Source organism: Anarhichas minor, unplaced genomic scaffold (genome assembly GCF_050575085.1).
Source record: "Anarhichas minor isolate MPS153535 unplaced genomic scaffold, ASM5057508v1 ptg000033l, whole genome shotgun sequence".
NCBI lineage: Eukaryota > Metazoa > Chordata > Actinopteri > Perciformes > Anarhichadidae > Anarhichas > Anarhichas minor.
The window spans coordinates 15,415,001-15,430,396 of record NW_027466479.1 but is presented as its reverse complement, the minus strand read 5'-3'; the positions used below and the strand labels follow the sequence as shown (position 1 = coordinate 15,430,396).

At 42.6% G+C, this 15,396-nt stretch overlaps 1 protein-coding gene across 7 annotated transcripts in view; it reads right to left on the bottom strand.

Moving 5' to 3' along the window:
- Positions 1-15,396, bottom strand: part of dync1i1a (dynein cytoplasmic 1 intermediate chain 1a) — a 48,869-nt gene that overhangs the window by 25,425 nt on the left and 8,048 nt on the right. For all 7 annotated transcript variants that reach the window (XM_076105833.1, XM_076105828.1, XM_076105830.1 and 4 more), the window contains 2 exons: positions 2,320-2,415; positions 412-583 (listed from right to left, as the gene is read on the bottom strand). In XM_076105833.1, the coding sequence (XP_075961948.1) occupies positions 412-583; positions 2,320-2,415 (268 nt within the window). The remainder of the gene's footprint in view (positions 1-411; positions 584-2,319; positions 2,416-15,396) is intronic.

Below are 15,396 nucleotides of genomic sequence, written 5' to 3'. Positions count from 1 at the left end.
GCTTGATGCTTCTCTGTGGCTGCAGTGGTCAAAGCCGAAGTGAGCTGCATTCTTCTATAATAGCAGAGCAGTATACTAAAACAGCTTTGCACTTATGACTCTTATAACTTCATCCAACACTTTCATTAACCTCCATTTGGAGGCAAGTCTTCAGACGGAAAGACAAAGCTCTTGTGTCAGTTCACGGGAGCTTTCAACCCCCTGAGAGTGTGACATCAGCAGGAAGACATGCATTTTGAAGAACAAAGAAGCTCCCAGGCCCGCTAGATTGACACAGTGGGCGTGAGTCAGTCTTTGCACATTTCTTCGTTTGAGGCATGCAAGTAAACACTCACATGTGCTGTGATATCCAAACACTGACTCTCTCCTCCCTCACTCCTCCTGCCCCTCTCTCGCCTTCTCTCTGCTCACCCCTCTTTGTCCTCCAGGTCCCGGCCGCTGTAGTCAAAGAAGATGTTGCCGTCTTCGGCCAGAGCTCTCTCCATCACCCGGATGCTGCAGTCGAAGAAACTCTGAAAGTCAGAAGAGTGCAGGATCTGCTGCCTCTCCTCCTCTGTCAGTTCCCGCAGAACTGGAAATGAGCCTGGAGAAAGGAAAATAATAAATACACAATCAACTTTTCCATTTTACTTTATTTATATTTAAAGTATACATTACACAAACTCTTTTTGTTTTCTTTTTAGGCTAAACCCTCTTATTTTTATTATTTACCTATATTAACAAAAAAATGATAATGCGTTTGAATATGGCATTTCAAATCAAGTAAATACAAGACATTTTAATTTGATGTGACCTGCCAAATATAGTTAGTTTTTGTTATCTCCACCTTTCTCTCAATTACTGTCCAGGAGCTCTAAACTGAGAAGTGTCTGTTTACTCTAATCAGCTGACATTGTGGCATTTGTGACGACCCGTCCTGTGTCTCTGCTCTGTCTGGCATGTTCACGTGGGCTGCTGAGCCAACAAAGCTGGCCAGTTCAGTCTGTCTCACTCTCTCTTCTGGTTTGGTTGCTTTGCGTTGTGTTTTGTTTTAGCTTCATAACATATTTTTTTTTACTCATCCTGGCACTGATGTACTGTTTGGTCACATCTCTTTATTTTAGTTTTGTCAATTACATTATTTAATAAATCGTTTCATGTTTGACCTCCATCCTGTGTTTTCTGGACTGTGAGCCAGTTAATGACACTTTTATTACTGACAAAAGTACAGATACCTCGCTGTATCTTGTTGTACTGTACGCAGTAATTGTCCTGTTTACTTCTGCACAAAAAAAAAAGTACATCACGTGTTCCCAATGTCAGATTAACATTCACTTCATCTCTAACAAAACCAGAATCCCATCCAGGACATAATAAACTACAAACAGCTCCTAATGCATCTTTTCTAATAAAACACTACAGCAAGAACTTCATAAACAAGAGAAAAACAAAGCCCTCTGAGCACGACGCCTCCCTTTGAACGTAATGGCTGCACAGCACGGCGTCCGGTTTTTGAAGTCACTGTCCCCAAGCACACATGCAATTTTACACTCACAAGCATGCACAGACACACATATATCGACCTTTACCCTGCCTCTTGACTTTGATCCCCCCCATCCCTTTGTATTTCTTACGAGTTGTCAGAAAAGACCCAGTGAATCGAGTGGCAGAGATCAAAGGCCAGACCTTCTAATAGGCCAGGATGGAGAGGAGACGGATGACTGTGTGTTTATGAGTGCGTGTGTGCATACATCTGTCTATGTGTGTGTGTGTGTGTGTGTGTTTGAGTCACATTCAGTGCAGTCACTGTGTTTATGCGTGTGTGTCTGAATATGAATATGTCTATCAATCTGAGTGTCCGTCAAATGTTGTGTTTTTAACCCACCTAAGCTCTTTTCTCCATATTTTACCACATGAACCATCCACAGACACACTTCTCCATTCCTCTCCACTTTGAAGTGCGGTCGGGGGGTCAAATGACAGGTTTTTAATCAGTGCTGACCCCCACATGCCATGGAGCTGATATGCTGGACCCGCCTTAACCCCCACCGTAACCTACCCACATCCCTCCATCTGATACACCCACTGACTGGCTGAGGGTGTCACACACAAGTGACCGTGTTTCGTGACAGTTTGACCAGCAACATGTGAGAAGTCGAGGGAAGAAAGAGATAAAGAATGGGAAGTTTTGTGTTTGCAGTAATTGGGAGTACAACTGCTACATAAAGTATTTTCATGCAGCAGGAAATTTACACCTGAATTATTGAGGCGGTAAAGAATCACTAAACTCATAACAGCTGATCGTTTTAGCTCTCCCATCATCCATCAATCCTTTTGTACCTTCTTTGTTTTCCCTGTTGTCATCGTCCTCCTGCTGCTCAGACTCGGGGCCTGGCTTCACCTCCATCGTCTCTTCATCCTCCTCTTCCTCCTCCACTGAGAGAGTTTAAAAAAAGAAAGAGAGAGAGAGCACTCATGTTAATCAACAGCTGTTCCAATTTTCTTCGACCTCCCGCTGGGTACTGCCTTCCCCCCCTTCTTAGCAAAATAAATAATCATTGGCAGACATGCACCGGTACACCTGACTAACTAACATTTGGTCCAAATGGGTTTCATTTACAGACACACGCACTCACTTTTCTTTTCTAAAACACAAAGAGTAAAGAGTTTATGTTACTGCTGCTTAAGTATACATGGTCTTGGGAAAAGAAATCCAACAGGAAACAAGCCCGTGCCCAAATCCGTGTTGTAGTTGTAGCATGTGTTCACATGGTCTGCATGTGTGGACATTGTGCACGCAAATCACACACACACACACACAGCAGGAAATGTCGGAGTTGTGTGAGCTCTCCTCTTTTTAGTCCACCTTTGACCCCAAAAAGATCCACTGATGTGTATGTGTGTGTGTGTAAAAGGGGATTCCCTCTGCATTCCCTCCAATCAGGCTCTGCAATTACGCTTGCCTTTTCAGGTTTTATTGTAAGTGTGTGCTGTGTGTGTGTGTTTGGAAGGGGGTGGGGTTCAAGTATGAAGGGTTACTGTCAACATAGGCACCTGCTTGTCCGCTACTGCGCCCCCAACAAGCCCCACACCCCTCGGGCTATGTGTTGGTAACCCTTGCCAACCTCTCCTCCCCTTTTCTGCCGCTCCCCTCCCTCCGAAACAGATGCTGAGAGTCGGGGGGCCTCTCAGAAGACCTCTTAACACTCTGACACCGTGACCAGACACCTGTGGTCTGCCAACACACACGCTACACACATATACACTCTCTCTCTCTCTCTCTCTCTCTCTCTCTCTCAAACACACACACCCGGGGCCCTCGCCTGCAGTGCCAGGGGTGGCGAGGGGTTAACTGGCGCAGGGTCAAGCTGACAACAGTCGCTCAGTCCAGCGGGAGGAAGTGACTACATCACACCCTCAGACGTGTCATGTCTCTCTCTCTCTCTCACACACATACACACACACGTTGGGGTGTGTTTAACTCAGCTGGAGTATGGCCCGGGGCACTGTTAAAACCACTTGCTCAAGAGCCGCTCTTGCACCGGATGAACTGTCCATTCATCACTTGAAGTCGCCTAAGCTTTTGATGAACTCACTGCTGCAGCTTTAAAAAGGCGCAAATACGATGATAATTGGTGGAGCACTTTAGCAATTTTATTATTACAATCGCAATAATTTCTGGCATTATTTTATTGATTATTTAAGGGTTCCCAGTACATATCTCTCTCTCTCTCTCTCCCCTTCTTTTCTTTTCTTTTTCACTCCTACGTTAAAGTTTTTGATTTATGACTTTCCTTTTCATGCTGTGTGTATATAATAAATGACTGAGCTAAATCAAACACGCGGCGGTGAGGCTCAGTCCAAGTCGGTGGTTAACAGTCAGCTGTAGACATCCAAACACCAGTGACCCACCAGTATGGAGGGGAGGCCAGAGAGGACCAGACAGGCAGACTGCCAGACTAGCTCCATGGCTGAGCTGCCAAAACAGACAAGCAAACAGAGACGCACAGGAAAACCCTACTATCGGGATCCTTTTGTCTCTGCCGCCATGCTTCAGTTTGTGAAGCTTTATTTCTCTCGAATGCTTTTTTTGTTGTTGTCCTCTATCATTCTCATCACTTCCCCCCTCCACGAACTGCTGTCATTACTCAGCAAAGGCTTCAGGATGTGAAACAGAAATGTGGATCCTGCGTTGGGAAGATACATAACAAACTTCTATTCTTTTTATTCTTGACCTTACGTGACCGGTCCGTCCGGTGGTTGGAATGTGTGGTGATGGGGATGGGAGGAGCGTGAGTAGAGGAGAGAGACCACATTGAGGAGCGGTCAAACTGTCAACCCCCGGGACCACAGGACGCTGGAGCAAGGCAGCGTGATTCATGGCCTATGGGTTACCTCACCGAGGGGAGACGGTCCAATTCCTGTATGAAGATACTGCTGATGTCGTTGCCAGCAGCCATGCATCAAGTTGTTCTGTCAAGAGTCCCGCACCAAAGATATCCAGACTATTTCCTTCAAATGGAAATTTTCAGAGATACATTTCTATGTATGCAAGTAAAGCAAAACCTTAGATTGCGGTAAATGATACTGGAAAGTAGGACTCGTGGGTTGAAAATAATGATATAAAACTTTATGTAAACACACACACACAGAGGCACAACAGGGTTTCCTGTTGAGTTGCAAAAGAAGCAGTGAGGATAAATCAAAAAGAGCCAATCTTCCACAGTTTGAGTGTGTCTGCCTGCTACCCTGTAAGTATCTGCACACTTCTTGTTTCCACCTCTTTCCAGGTACGGGTTGCCTTCTCTTTCCACCTGCCGCTTAATACCGCTCCTCACTGCAGGACAACAGGTTAACTGGTATCCTCCCCCTCGCCGCAGACGGGGGTCCACCTTGATGAAACTCCGCTTGGGGGCTCCCGTTTTGGCCGGCTACACACCCGGGGTAATGATATCCTCGGTAGCCCGGGACCGCCGCATCTGGCTGCCTCAATCTTCCCCTGGCTGCTTACTCATGCTGACCGTGCCCAGTCAATTCAGCACAACCCAGCAGGTATGCAGACACACAGATTCACAGTGTGGAGATACAAACACAACTACACACACACACACACAAATGGGTAAAAGTGTTTGTAAATGCATATGCTCACACATGTGTGTGTGAGCACACATACAGAGGCATGTGGGAGAATATGTGAAATTGTTTGGAAGCAGAGAAATATTATTTACTACAAGAAAAGATGGAAGTAACAACATAGCCTTTCATATACTCTCTCTTCATAAGTACTATGCTAGAAACGGGCCGATATGCTGTCAGTTAGGCGAACAGTGAAATACAATACTACCGTAAAAACTGCAGTAATGTAGTTTGACTACTCTGTTCGTACACCCTTTCTGCATTGCATGCAAATATACAGCAGCAACATGTGCTGGTACTGTATCAATATATTTATAAAGAAAATGCTTATGATATTCTGAAATGATGCTGGTTTTCCTGCACAGAGTTCTTCCAAAGCTAGATCACTCTTAACCCTCTCAGACTGACAGGAAGGAGTTAACTGGTAATTACAATGCAACTAGCTACTGTATTGAGCCTATTTAACACTTTGTTATCATGTTTTCTGTGCATGACGCTCTTTTCTCTGCTTTTATGAACCAACAGAAAAGTGAAAGTACGAGGAATGGGCTGATCCGTTTGTGGAATAAAGACAACATAGTCTTAATGAAGGCTGATACACCGCTGAGCGTTTCATTAGCTTAAACATCTTGTATTATTTCACAGTAGGCTGCAACTATCGAGCATGTGGCGAGAAGTTTTAAAGATACCGACAGCGTATAAAAGATGTACACACTGTCTTCTGCTCCCCTTCGGCTAGTACATAACGCACAATGGCCTGGTGTGTCACGGCAACAGTGTGTTAGCATGTGTTCTGTTTGGTAAGGATCAAAGCGTTCGCTAACCTTTTACTCTGAACCCAATCCACAGTAAGTGCTAGTGTGTTGAAATATGTTAGCGCATGCTTGGAGCGATTGGCATAGTTATCAAAGAGCTGCGGGTGTGTGTGTGTGTGCGTGTGTGTGTGTGTGTGTGTGCGCATGTAGAAGGGAGGATGAGACCAGGCCCCGGTTTTGTCATTGACTACATTATGGGGGCAGAGCCGCAGACTTGTCATAGCAGTATGGAGGTGACTGCTAAACTGAGTCACGCACAATCAAAGTTGACAGAACTCGTAATTTTTATAGATCTCTATTGTATTAATTACAAAGAAAGAGAGATACTGATATGATAGAGAAGAGGCGGCAGAAACAGGAAGAGGGACACAAAAGAGAAATTTGGGGGATCCCACGCACTGGGAATAACCCTACAACATTATATACGCATTCATATGGACACACACACACACACACAGAGTTCGCAGGGGTTCTTGGAGGTTGGCTGTTGGGCCGACCACAACAAGCACTATGCAGAGGAGTAGGAGGCTGACATGACTTGAAAGGCTGCTCTAATGTGGCCCTGGCACGACACACACACACGCACACACACACGCAGACAGAGGCTATGCATCGACTTCACTGAAAACAGCTCGTAGTGTTAGAGACAGACACGACACACACACTACATCCACTTCACCTCTCCATATATTACAAATGACCCGAGGCTTCCGGGGAATTTTCTCACTTTAACTCGTCCCACCTCCAGTAACGTAATCCTTGTTATCTAAAAGATTTATTCAACCACGATGATCTTATACGACTGATGTAATGATATAGGTCACAAATACAATGATGCAAATCTAAGATAAATTAAATGTGATATGACAAGCCTATGGGGAAATTTGTCTTGCCACACGGGACATTATTTTTTAACACAAACATATTTAAAGAGATACCTATCTATCGGATAATTCTGTGCAAATCTAGAGCACACACACACTCTCTCTACACTAAACGCATAAACTGTAACACTGGGAAAACATTTCTTTGGCTCTTATCAAACCGTATAGGTTCTCACACCATTTAGTGAGTTGTGTATTTTTGCTGTCTTGCTGGTGTTAACGCAGACAGAACTTATAAATGAAGTGATTTCATTGACTGAAACACTACTTTTGTCATACCGCCTGTCTTGTCCATGCGTGGAGGACATTTTCTATAAAAGACACCTGAGGGATTGCTTCGCCGAGTATAAATATGCCATTAGGATGAGGAGTCGTGATTACCCCGTGGCTGGATACTTTAGTGAGCGTCACAATACTAACGATTCCTTATTGTGCATAGAGGGCAACTTGAACTTTGGTCATGGGGAAAACAGAATACAGAATCCTGGATCCTGAAACTATGGATCCATCGACCGGATGTGTTTTAGCATCCTGTTCTCCATGGAGATATAGACTTCTCTGTTTTTCTTACAGCCAATGTTAAAACCTGTATGGGTACCTATCGTCCAATAATGATGTAAGGAAAAAAACCTTTTTCTGTGTAATCTCATCTCATGGTATTTCGTGTTTTCAGAATTTTATTATCATATTGTCATGTGATTTCCTTTAACATTGTTGGCTTTTTAATGATTTAGCCACGACAATAAAAGGCTTTTTAATATCTCCTTCCTCGTTGTTACTTGTCCTAAGATTTTGGAGTGCCTGCATGCCTCCCCGTAGTCTTTTGATTTTTCAGCTATATGGAACAAGTTCATGTCCCATTTTGAGTACAGACTCAGCGATTAAAATAAGCACTGCTCTACCTTATCTCTCATGCTTTAGACCAGCCGTGCTCTTTGTAAGTACCCACTCACAAGTGTCTTAGTGAACTTGTCTGGACAACCTGAGACAGATCAATAGGTTTTGTTAATACTGAACTTGTGAACCCAGTGAAACACTGCCAACATTTTAGGGACCTCCGTTAGTCCGGTTGGACAGCAAATTGATGGGTTGGAGTCAGTCTTGCAGTAAAGTCGAAAAGATCATTTGCCGAGAGGTGAGAGGCCAAGAATCTCGCTGATGTGCAGATGGTCAGGACACACAGGACAGATTGGAGAGAAGAGAGTAACAAAATGGCATCAACTGATCCCACAGTTGCAACTTCTTGCTAGTAAATTGTATTCCCAAGACACAACACCACTTTTACAAAGTCAGTTTGTTAAATACCTTTCCCCCCCCGAGAGTGTTTAAGGATTGTGCATAAAATACCCACTAAACCCTTTCACTTCAATTTGTTAATTGTATTCAGGTTTTTTTTGCCTTTCCATTTGTTTTTAATAGAAAATAATGCTTAAAATTCATGATGGTTCATCAAGTCATGATTACCACAGTAGGGGTAAAAGTATTCGCCGCATACACACACACACACACACACACACACACACACACACACACACACACATTAGCAGCAAGACCTGATGTAAAACTGGTGAGGCTAAAACCCGCAGGATGATTTAGATTAATTTATCTCTTCACCGCACTTCCTCAAGTGATCAAACATTGTGTATTGTGTGTGCGTGTGTTCATGTCTATGTACACACGAGTCTACACCGTATGCACACATGCATGCCCTCACATAATCAGCATTCAGTTAATGCAGCCCATTTAGGTCTTTGGGAGTCTGAGGCCAACCCTGCTGTGTGCTGTGGGCGCCGTCAGAGTAGATTCTCTCCCCATTTCCTTCTCTCTTTCAGCCCCCCCCCCCCCTCCTTTCTCTGTTTCACCCCCTCTCTCTTTTTAGCAGTGCCACCCAGGCTTGGCCTCGACCCAGACCCACATCTTTAAGACGAGCCATCATGCCACGCCACGCCATGCTCTGAGCCCGGCCGCAAGACCCTGATTAAAACCCATGACTTCAAACTTTCCAAACTGTCAAGAACCCAGTCAGAGAGCGAGAGAGACCAACAGAAAGAAGAAAAAAGCCTACATAAAATCACCGCTGTGGCATCGACTCACTTTCAACGCGTCATCTGAGCTGGGATTTGTGTCACTCAGAAATAACGCTCTGTGTGTGTGTGTGTGTGTGTGTGTGTGTGTGTGTGTGTGTGTGTATGGCTCGGATGGTGATTGGAGGTCTGTGTTTACCACTTGGATGGAGATGGTGTTTCATTTTGTTTTAATGAGGGACGGACGGACAGACGGGACCAACAGCTTTTATAGGCCTGCTGAAGGTTAGGTTGACGCTTGAGGTTGAATCCCTCTGGATTGTACTAAAATAGACAAAAGTATTCACAGCGAGTCAGCAACGCTGTCAAATAAATATACACACCGATATTCTGAGTCAAAGAAAGCAATTTAATGGAATTTTCTTAATTAAATTAAGACTTTAAAAGCCAACACATGTGTGAGATTAATTGTAAAACAGTGAATTCATATTACCATAATTTAATTCAAGTTCATACTCATTTCTAATAAAAATCTCTGACACTGGTTGGTGAGACTTAGAGGGAGGCCTCAAGTATATGTGCCAAGAGTGCTCCCTGCTGTAGAGCTGCAGAACAGCATGTCACACTGCAGCCAAACAGAAAACCAGCATGGTTATCACATTCAATCAACTGTCAAGCTATAAACTGTGATAATAATCTGGAAATTTAAAGTTTAATTCAAAAAGAAAAAAAGTGAATGCCTGTTAAATTTGATTATCGGGGCTGACTGAAGAACAATTGAAAACAAACGTATGTAGTTTGAACCTAAATTTATTTTGACTTGACTTGAATTATATTCTTAATTGACCGCCTGAGTTAAAAGGTTTGCTTTGTTAAAAGGTGCCATTTTTTTTTAAACTGAGAGTATAACACAGTCAAAAGGCACAAACGTGCCAAACAAAGGGTTAACGAACATCAAACTGAAACAACCAAAGTGAAGCAGGGCTATGAGCTTCAGGCTAGCTGTGGCAGTGAACCGCTACCCTCTCAAATGAAAATCCCTGGAGAGTGGAAGGGATCTCGGAGTACAAGTGAGACCACCCAGGCAAACGTTGTTTTACACACGTTAAAAGAACATGCAACAAGGAGGGGGAAGGGTGGGGCACGCATGTCAAAAAGTCAAGTTCAATGAAATGCAAAAAAAAAAAAAGAAACAGCTTGAAAACAGAAAAATGGGACACATGAAACCGTATTCCTTCTCATCCAAAGCCCTCATCAGATGGCAAATATTATTCTGGATGATGGCCATTTTGCCAAAGAGAGAGAGAAAGCCAGAGGGAGGGAGATGAAGAAGGGGTTCATGTACCTTATTATACGGTGGTCATGGGGGAAAATTGCAATCATCTGTGACTCACTTGGCATACCTTACGCACTGTGAAAGACATTATTTCTCTCTAATATCAAGAGTTTTTCTGGGTTTTTACCACCGTGGCCGTTTTGACAGAACCCGCTTGGGACCCTGCATCAATTTCGGGAGTGAAACAAGAGTGAAGGCTGCGCCCTTTTGAGGGCGATGCCGACGAAAGACGAACTCAGAGTTGTTTCACGAGGAGAGAAAGTGAGAAGCGTTGGCCGATTATGTGTGATTGCAGGAAAGACGAGAGGAGATCATGATAGGAAAAACCCAAGTCAGATCTGAAGAATGACTTTGTGTGTGAACATGCACGGACAGCAAGTTCACAGTTGGTTTAAACAGTTTCCCTACAAGCTGCTACCTCAAGGCAATAACTCCAGAACTCACCAAACATAAAAAGACAACTCTAAAATGTACTTTCAGAAGAACAGATTCAAAGTAAAACAAATTTAGTACATTATATTCGAGACCACTGGGTCCATTCACTGTGGTTTTTCCCAATTTGCCTTGAATTTTTCCTTGAAAAAACACACAGACACACACACACACACACACGCACACACACACACACTCTCTGGTCTGTTCCCGTCTGTTGTAGCCGCCTGGCTGGAACAACAAGAATGTATGAGACAAGCACTTCCATATGTGCCTCTATACACACGGACACACACACACACACACACACATATATATATATATATATATATATATATATATATATATGTGCATACACATATATGTGCACATACATATAAGTACCTAACCACGCAAAGCACACACTCATGCAACCACATTCCTCCTTGAAGACTGCCCACAAACCCCTCAATCATGTCGGTTTCGTACAGACTGGGAGTGTGTTGCATTCACTGCTTGTACTTGAATGCATCGTGCAAACTACAGACGTGGGATAACTTGACTGACCTGTGAGCCTCAGCCGCTGCTCAATACAGCAATACTTTCCCTCCTGATGATGTCTTATAGGAGAGACAAAACAGCTACAATCAAGCATTACTTTACAAACCTTTAAAACCCTAAAGGATTAGTTGCACGATGTCAAAGAATGTCAAAAATATATATTTTAAGGTTTACTTTGAGTTGCTAACTAGGACTAGCAATATGGTTGAAATACATATCACAGTTTTATAGTTTTTCTCAGTCGCTTTGGTACATTTCTGAGATCAAAACTACTTCACACATCATAAAAGCAATTTTGCATTCTTTGGAACAAAATGTAAATGCTTTGGCACATTAATTCAAATGCTGATGTACAATTGTCTGCTGATTCCTACATTATTAATTGCTTGTCATGTTGTTTAAAATGTATTACACTGGTTCTCTGTTGAATACTCCTAAAAACATCTACATTTCATAAGTCATTACATGGTTGAACCAGTTGCCATAATCTGTCATGCACCTTTTATATAGATTTCTATGAGATTGTTTTTCTAAATGTGTCCTGAATTGATGAATTACTTTCACTAATAAAGAGGAACGTCTGCAGCATTAGATCAACCAATGAGCAACCAGCTCTCTGTACAGTAATATGAATATCTTTCCAATGTTAATACATGAATGCAAAATCCTGTTTAAAAAACAACAGATTTTCCTGTTATGCAGTACATCAGACAAACATATAAGTGTAATACAAACACTATCATCATCATAACCTGGTGAGATAAACTATTAAGTCTTGATGAGTTTCAGATGCAAACCTATATTTAAAATCCAGCCCCGTCGGATGAAATCCTGAAGGACGTTTTGTGTTCAACTGTTAATAAATACCTACAAGTTCATGACCTGATGAACCGTATTGAATATATTTAGAAATTTGTGAAAAAATAAACAAAAGTAAACACTCTAATTGGACCAATGTGCTGCCAATGGTCAGGATCATTTCATAAATTTGTCGTTTGGTTTCTTAACTGCTCCATTATGGGATTATGTCGAGTTTATCTGACGTTTGTGTGTGTGTGTGTGTGTGTGTGTGTGTGTGTGTGTGTGTGTGTGTGTGTGGATGCTTTGCTAGTGCACGTGTGCTCCTGTGTAAATTTCTGCTGGTGTGTGCATGCTTGTTTATTCCAGTGTTTGTTGGTCTGCACATGTGTGTTTATATTTATGAATCTATATGTGTGCGAGTACACTCACAAAAAAAAATGTGTGCGTCTTTTCAGATTAGTGCTTGGAAAATGGGTTTTCTCCTGCAATTAGAGGCCATTACCAGTTCACCACATGTCAAAAGAAAGCCACTTATTGCAGTAAATATACTTAAGGAGTGAATTACTGACCAACTATATACTCAAGCTGTACAGACCCTGAAAACTAATGGGCCAGAAAATACTAGAGGGGGGGGGGGGGGGGGGAGAGTCATTCACACATCATTTTGCTTACAGATGCATGTACTCTAACAACACACACTCCTGACCCTATGAACTTTTAACCATAGGAATTGGGGTTTTCACAGTTGCAACATCAAATCGTACCCAAACACACTCAGAGTTGTATTTCTGAAGGCCTACTTGTGGTTCACATACACAAACAATTACTGCTGTAATATCATGACTGCTGCAACGTCTCTCAGTGGCCTCCGCTGCTTCTCTCCTATTTGCTTCTCTCTTGTTCCTCCTTAAACTCGGTTTATTCTCTAATGACCAAAGATTTCTCCTCACCTTTTTACTTTCCCTCTTACTCCCCTCCCTTCATTTTTCTCTGTTTTCCTTTGGGCTACCTTTCCACTGAGACCTATTACGGATCTTTTAAGGCTCCACTGAGCGAAACCAATTTACCACAAACTGGGTCAGGCTCCACTAATGCCAACCTGCACACATGTATACGTGCACAAGCACATGCACAAAAATGCCTGCAATCACCTTGACCTTTCCTGCTCTTGCCAACATCTCAAGTAAACGCACACACACACATGCACACACTTGATAGTTATCTCCAGATTGGGATCAGCAGAAAGTAAAAGAGTGTTTTTTTTTAGTCAGAGTCTGACATTCACTGCGTTCATGGCCAAGAGGGATTGGCCGGTCCAGAGGAGGGATGCAGGGAGAAACAAAGAGAGAGGCCGTAAGGTTGCCCATATTTAGCTGAAAATATGTGAAATCTCAGCACCTCCTCCCACGTGTAGAGTTTACAACTTGGCTCCACAAAATATTGTCAGATCGGAGTAGAATGGAGGTGGAACATTTCAAGTGCTGTGGTTAAATAACAGTCACGAGAAAGGGTTCACAGTCTCAGTGAAACTCCTGAAATACTTCAACAGTGTCAGTGTTCAACAGTGATAATTACGTGTTGTATTTTAGAACCCAAGTACAAAATATAGCACATTTTGCAAAGAGAAACGTTATCATTTAATATATCTAAGACTGTCACTGCAGAGTAAAGTTATTCTGAAGCCCAAAAACTTGGATCCAATCTAATTTTAAGTCTATAAACCGTGTTAACCCAGTGAGGGCGGCGATCCCAGCTGACATTACTGTCTTTAAGAGGCAAATCAGATCAATGCAGATCCAAACACTCCCACACACTCTATAATAATAATGTCCCACATATTCGAAATACAACCACTTCTCTTTCTCGAGTCGATGTCAACATGGTTAGGCACAAGATGCAGGCATGAAACAGCAGCTATCCAACACACACTTTGCTTGACCTTAGTTGGTTAGGTCACTATCACACATCATCCCTTACTTTATTCCCCTGCTATGTCCTCAGACAAAGCGTCCGTCCCACGCGACAAGCGCGTCCATTCATACCCATTAGGACAGCAGTAAATAGCCGGAGCCAACCGTGACTGGGGCTAATCCGATTGCCTCTCACAATGGACGCTCAGGACAGACCGATCAGCGAGCAGCCAATGGGGAGAAAGGAACACACATAGACGGCTACACATCAGGATTATAGGGAGGCAGTCGGACACGGAAATGAAAAGCCACATCATTAACTGGTTTAAATGAGAGTCACACGCACAAATCCATGAGAGCTTTAAAACACAAACATTCTACGTTAACAACCATCTAGTAAATTCAGGCCCTACTAACATAAGAATGAATGCCACACGTGACCTTTACAAACACAATAGATAGATAGGATACAATTGTTTTATAAATACTAATCGTTTTCTGGATTTTCTCTTTTTAGTTTGGGGGGTCCACTACAGTCCAACCCAGGACCAGTTTGCTAACCTTGAGACACGCTGAATCACTGTTAAAATGATCCTTAAACAGAACATACTACCCACTGTTTAACACATGCACGGAGGTTCAAAAACAGATACGCAAACAACTAGAAGTCCCTCCACAGAGATTTGTACAGCCCCGAGACACACCACCATCATTAAGACAACTTACTCTTCCGTTCATTCCTCCAGAGCAGCCAGCTGGCTTTCTCCCCCCACTAAATCTCTCTTCTCTATATATATATATATATATATATATATATATATAATATATGTTTAACATAACACAGAGTTGCTTTACGGAACAGTTCCAGATCAGACCCTGAGGGCAGAGAGGAAAGGGAGGAAAAGAGAGGCTAAGAATGTTTAAGAAAGAAACGCAGACGGCATTCTTCGTAAACTGTACAAGAAAAGGGTGATTAGGGGATTACGGTGGTTTTTCGTTACTTGCATTATTTCGATTAGGCCATAGGATGAATCATTTCAAAGTAAGGTTGACTTTGTTAGAATAAGGTATTAATATAAATAGTAGAGTTTGTGTCTGATGAATAAAAAAAAAGAGTGAAATGAATCAACTTTTTGCATACCACTTCTCAAGCTGAAGCACACAGCATTACCCTCACCATGGCAGGTCAATCAGAGTAGAGCCTCCGACTAAACATATGCATGAGAAAACCACCAGGAGCTTAAAGGTGAGCTTACTGGCTCTCTTACCTCAAAGCTACATACACACTTATGACCTACGAGGTTTTACATATGAAACACACACACACACACACACACACACACACACACTGAACACATGCCTGTTTGTGAAGCTTCAAGAGACTGTTATGTTTAATTCTAAAGGGGACCCAGGTCCTTGCAGTAAGTTGGATTCAGTAGCATGTTATTAAATATGAATCGTTTTGCATAATTTAACAAATCCACTAAAGATTAGCATCCAATAGTTTTAAGTACCAACAGTTATAAATAACTTCGAGGC